Here is a 3,849-nt window from a genome sequence, read left to right on the forward strand (position 1 = left end):
AGATGTAAAGCATGATAAGAAAGGATAAGGAAAAAAAGAAAACACATCAATATTTCTTTATAATAATACTTATCACAATATCACTTGTCATATTCTAAGTAATATTACTTATCATATTCTAAGTAGTGTCACTTATCACATTTTAAGTAATATCACTTATCAAATTCCAAGTAATATCACTTTATTACTTATCATATCCCAAGTAATATCACTTTATTACTTATCATATTCCAAGTAATATCAGTTATTATATTTTTTCCTTTATACAATCACTTATCATAATCTGAATTAAAAGGTTTTTTTTTTTGTTTTTATATACAAAATAAGCACCAAAAATGAAATATATTGGAAATTTTAATATCAAGAAAAAGTTTTCTATCAAAGAGTTTCTTTTTTTTCATTTTATTTTTTTTTTGAAAATTAACTTTTCCTCCTAAGATTTTTTTTTATTAAATCAGTATTTGTTGTAGATATTGCAGAATGATATGAGAATTAGGAAATGAGTTCATTTATTTTTCTTTCTTATTTTTTTTTTTAAATTAAATTTGCATATCGAATAATTTTAAGATTTTCTATCCAATGGTTTATGAAAAATTATGCTATTCGATATTTTAAATTTTCAATAAAAAAAAAGACCATCGAAAGTTTATCAATTTAATTGAATAAATTTTGATTGTATCAATCAATAAAAAAAAAACAAAAAACAAAAAAAAGAAAGGAAATTATTACCTCTTCTTTCTTATTTCAAATTATTATTGTAATTTTAAAAATAAAAAAAAAAAGAAATTTGTGAATATTGATAATAAAGGAAAATTTTCATTTAATTCAAATTAAATTGAACAATTTTTCATTTAATTTCAATTTAACTACTATTGTTTGATTAGTTATTAATTATTCAACAGTAATTTATAATTCGATCTCTGAACTGTTGTAATCATTTTCAACTTAATTATTCAACAATAATTTATAATTGATCTATGAATTGTTGTAATTATTTTCAACTTTACCAATATTTATAACATTTTTCATATTAAATTTGTAAATAATAAAAATGGAATGAATAATTTTAAGAAAGTAATTTTATTTGAAAAATACAATTAATGCAATCAAATGAAAAGCAAAGGATAAAGTAAATAATTAAGCTTTGTGAGATTGACTTAATTAATCACACACAACTAGGAGAAGATGTAAAATAGAATTTGATTAACACCCTTTTCAAGAATTAATGACAATTTTTGAATTATTCATCGATATGCTTTTAGGATGAGGAAATAGGAGAGAGGATATTAAAGGGAATAACTAAAATAGGAATGTTTATTTATTTATTGAAAGATATTAAAATTGCGAAGGATATCTATTGGTTTTAAAATATGATTGAAATAAATAAAATAATGATGATAACCTCTGACCTTTATATATTATTTACAAATGTTTCATTTATTTTTGGGTTAATTCTATTTTTTTTTTTTCTTTTTTGCTGACAAAAAAAAAAGGAGAAGGAAAAAAAAGCAAAAGAAATTATAGGAGTGGACATGAACATGTCGTACGACGTTTGCTGAAATGTGGCGCAAATGTTGATAAACAAGATGCGGAAGGACGTACAGCACTTATGGCTGCTGCATTCATGGATCATGCAAATATTGTTAGCATACTTTTGGATAATGGTGCAACACCAAATGTAAATTTTACATATCAATGATAAATAAATCATTAGCTATTCTTAATTAATTTATGCATGTATGCGTAAAAAATGATAAATGATAAAAAGTAAAACGTGAAAATTTAAAAAAAAAATTTAACTACTAGTGATATAATTTATATACGTTTATATTAATATATAATAGAAATTAGTATAGTAATTAAAATGCATAGTAAAAAATTAAGAAAGGAAAAAGAAAAAATTATGTAAATTGAAAATGAATTTTATGAAATTTTAGATTATGGATAATTATGGATCAACAGCTTTACATCTGGCACTTTCATCAGGTGCTCAAACATTTGATCATAATGAAACTGTTACAGTACTTATAAAAGGTTCATTTTTATTCTATTCTACCTGAAATTAATTTTATAACAACTAAATGAAATATGTCGTAAAGTTTTGTTTTGTTTTCTTCCTGTTTTCTTCTTTTTTTTTTTGTGATTTCAAGAAGGAAACAATAATTCAAATAAACAAATTAATTTTTCGCATTTTTAAATTTGAAATTAATTTGCAAATTCATTTTTTTTAAATTCATTTTTTTTTGAACATTTTTGAATAATTTTTTGAATTTACAAATAACATTTTTTATGAAATATTCCAATATATTTATTTATTTATTTTTTTTTTGTTAAGCATTTTATGATGAAAAATGTTTTAATATTTTTTATCAAAGACAATAAAATCAATATCAATTAACTTCTTTCCTTTTTTTTTTTCATTAGTTTATTTAAAAGAGAAATATTACAGGTGGAACAAATTTAAATCTTGAAGATATGAATGGTCGGAATTGTTTACATATTGCTGCTTATCATGGTGATCAAAATTTACCAACAATTATTAATTTTGTTCAAAATATTGACGCTCAGGTAAAATCATTGTAAATATTTCATATTTTTCTATCTTTCAACTATACGCATTTTTTATGATGAAATTAAAATTTACATATGCAAAATATTTTGCTAGGATCAAAATGGACGTACTTCATTGATGCTAGCAGCAAGTCAAGGTCATCTGATTGCTTGTCAACAATTAATCGAACATGGTGCTGATACTGATGCTATCGATGAATTTGGTCGTACAGCATTAATTATAGCTGCAATGAGTGGTTTCTTGAATGTTTGTGAAATGTTGGTCAGTTTAGGAGCTGATGAAGGTCATAAGGTCATAACTTAAATAATATTTGTACTTTTTTTTTTCTTCTAACTAAATAAAAGTAGCAATTTGAAATATTGTTTTACAAATATTTTTATATCATTTTCATTGATTAGAAATTAAAAAATATACTTTAATATGCAAATATTGCTTAACAATAATTTGCCTTATTTTTAAACTTTTATTAAATATTCAGGATAATGATGGTGCAGTAGCATTACATTATGCAATTGCTCATTCTGATTTGCAATTATGCAAATCATTAATTACCTCAACTACTGTTCAAGCTACTGATACACGTGGTGTACATCCATTGCTCATTGCTGGACAACGTTCATCAGTTCCGGTAATTAAATCTGAAATTAATTGGAATAAAAATTGATTTTTTTACAAACAATTAAAAATAATTATTTTAATAGCAAATTTCATTATTTGCATAAATTTTTTGTCTACTTTTTTTTAAATTTTTTGATTTTAATTAAAAATTTTGTAAAATAAGTAAATAAAAAATAAATAAATTTGAAAAATTTTTTAAATTTTTTTTCGGTTAATTCTTATATTTACTTAATTAATATAGGGATTTATATAGTTGCATATATTTTTAATATATTTATATAATACTATCTTTGTTATTCAATCCACCATATAAATATATCAAAAACCACAAAGTATTATTTTTAAGAATTTAATATTCCTATAATCATAATATAGTAATATTAATTTTCTAAATATTTTTTTTTTTATTTTTCTAGATAGTGGAAGAATTGTTAAGAGTTGGTGCACCTATACATTTACAATCACATGATGGTTTATCACCTGTTCGTGCTGCAGCAATTAGTCGTAATGAACCAGTTTTGAAATTTCTTTTAGAATATCTTCGAAAAAATGATCAAGTATTAATGCTTGATGAACCAGATCTTGATGGTGTACCATTAATTCATACCTTACTTGTTCTACATGATGCATCATTGGTTACAATGTTACTAGAATATGGT

At 22.4% G+C, this 3,849-nt stretch overlaps 1 protein-coding gene across 1 annotated transcript; it reads left to right on the forward strand.

The window, feature by feature from the left end:
* Positions 1-1,310: 1,310 nt before the first annotated feature.
* LOAG_13408 (hypothetical protein) lies at positions 1,311-3,754 on the forward strand (the record flags this gene model as incomplete). The annotated part of the gene is made up of 8 exons (XM_020448679.1): positions 1,311-1,360; positions 1,525-1,678; positions 1,938-2,034; positions 2,450-2,568; positions 2,666-2,863; positions 3,051-3,200; positions 3,607-3,672; positions 3,725-3,754. 8 exons carry the CDS (start codon positions 1,311-1,313, stop codon positions 3,752-3,754), a joined length of 864 nt encoding a protein of 287 aa, XP_020301198.1.
* Between the last annotated feature and the right edge of the window lie 95 nt (positions 3,755-3,849).

This window comes from Loa loa (genome assembly GCF_000183805.2).
Source record: "Loa loa unplaced genomic scaffold supercont3.161, whole genome shotgun sequence".
Classification (NCBI taxonomy): Eukaryota; Metazoa; Nematoda; class Chromadorea; order Rhabditida; family Onchocercidae; genus Loa; species Loa loa.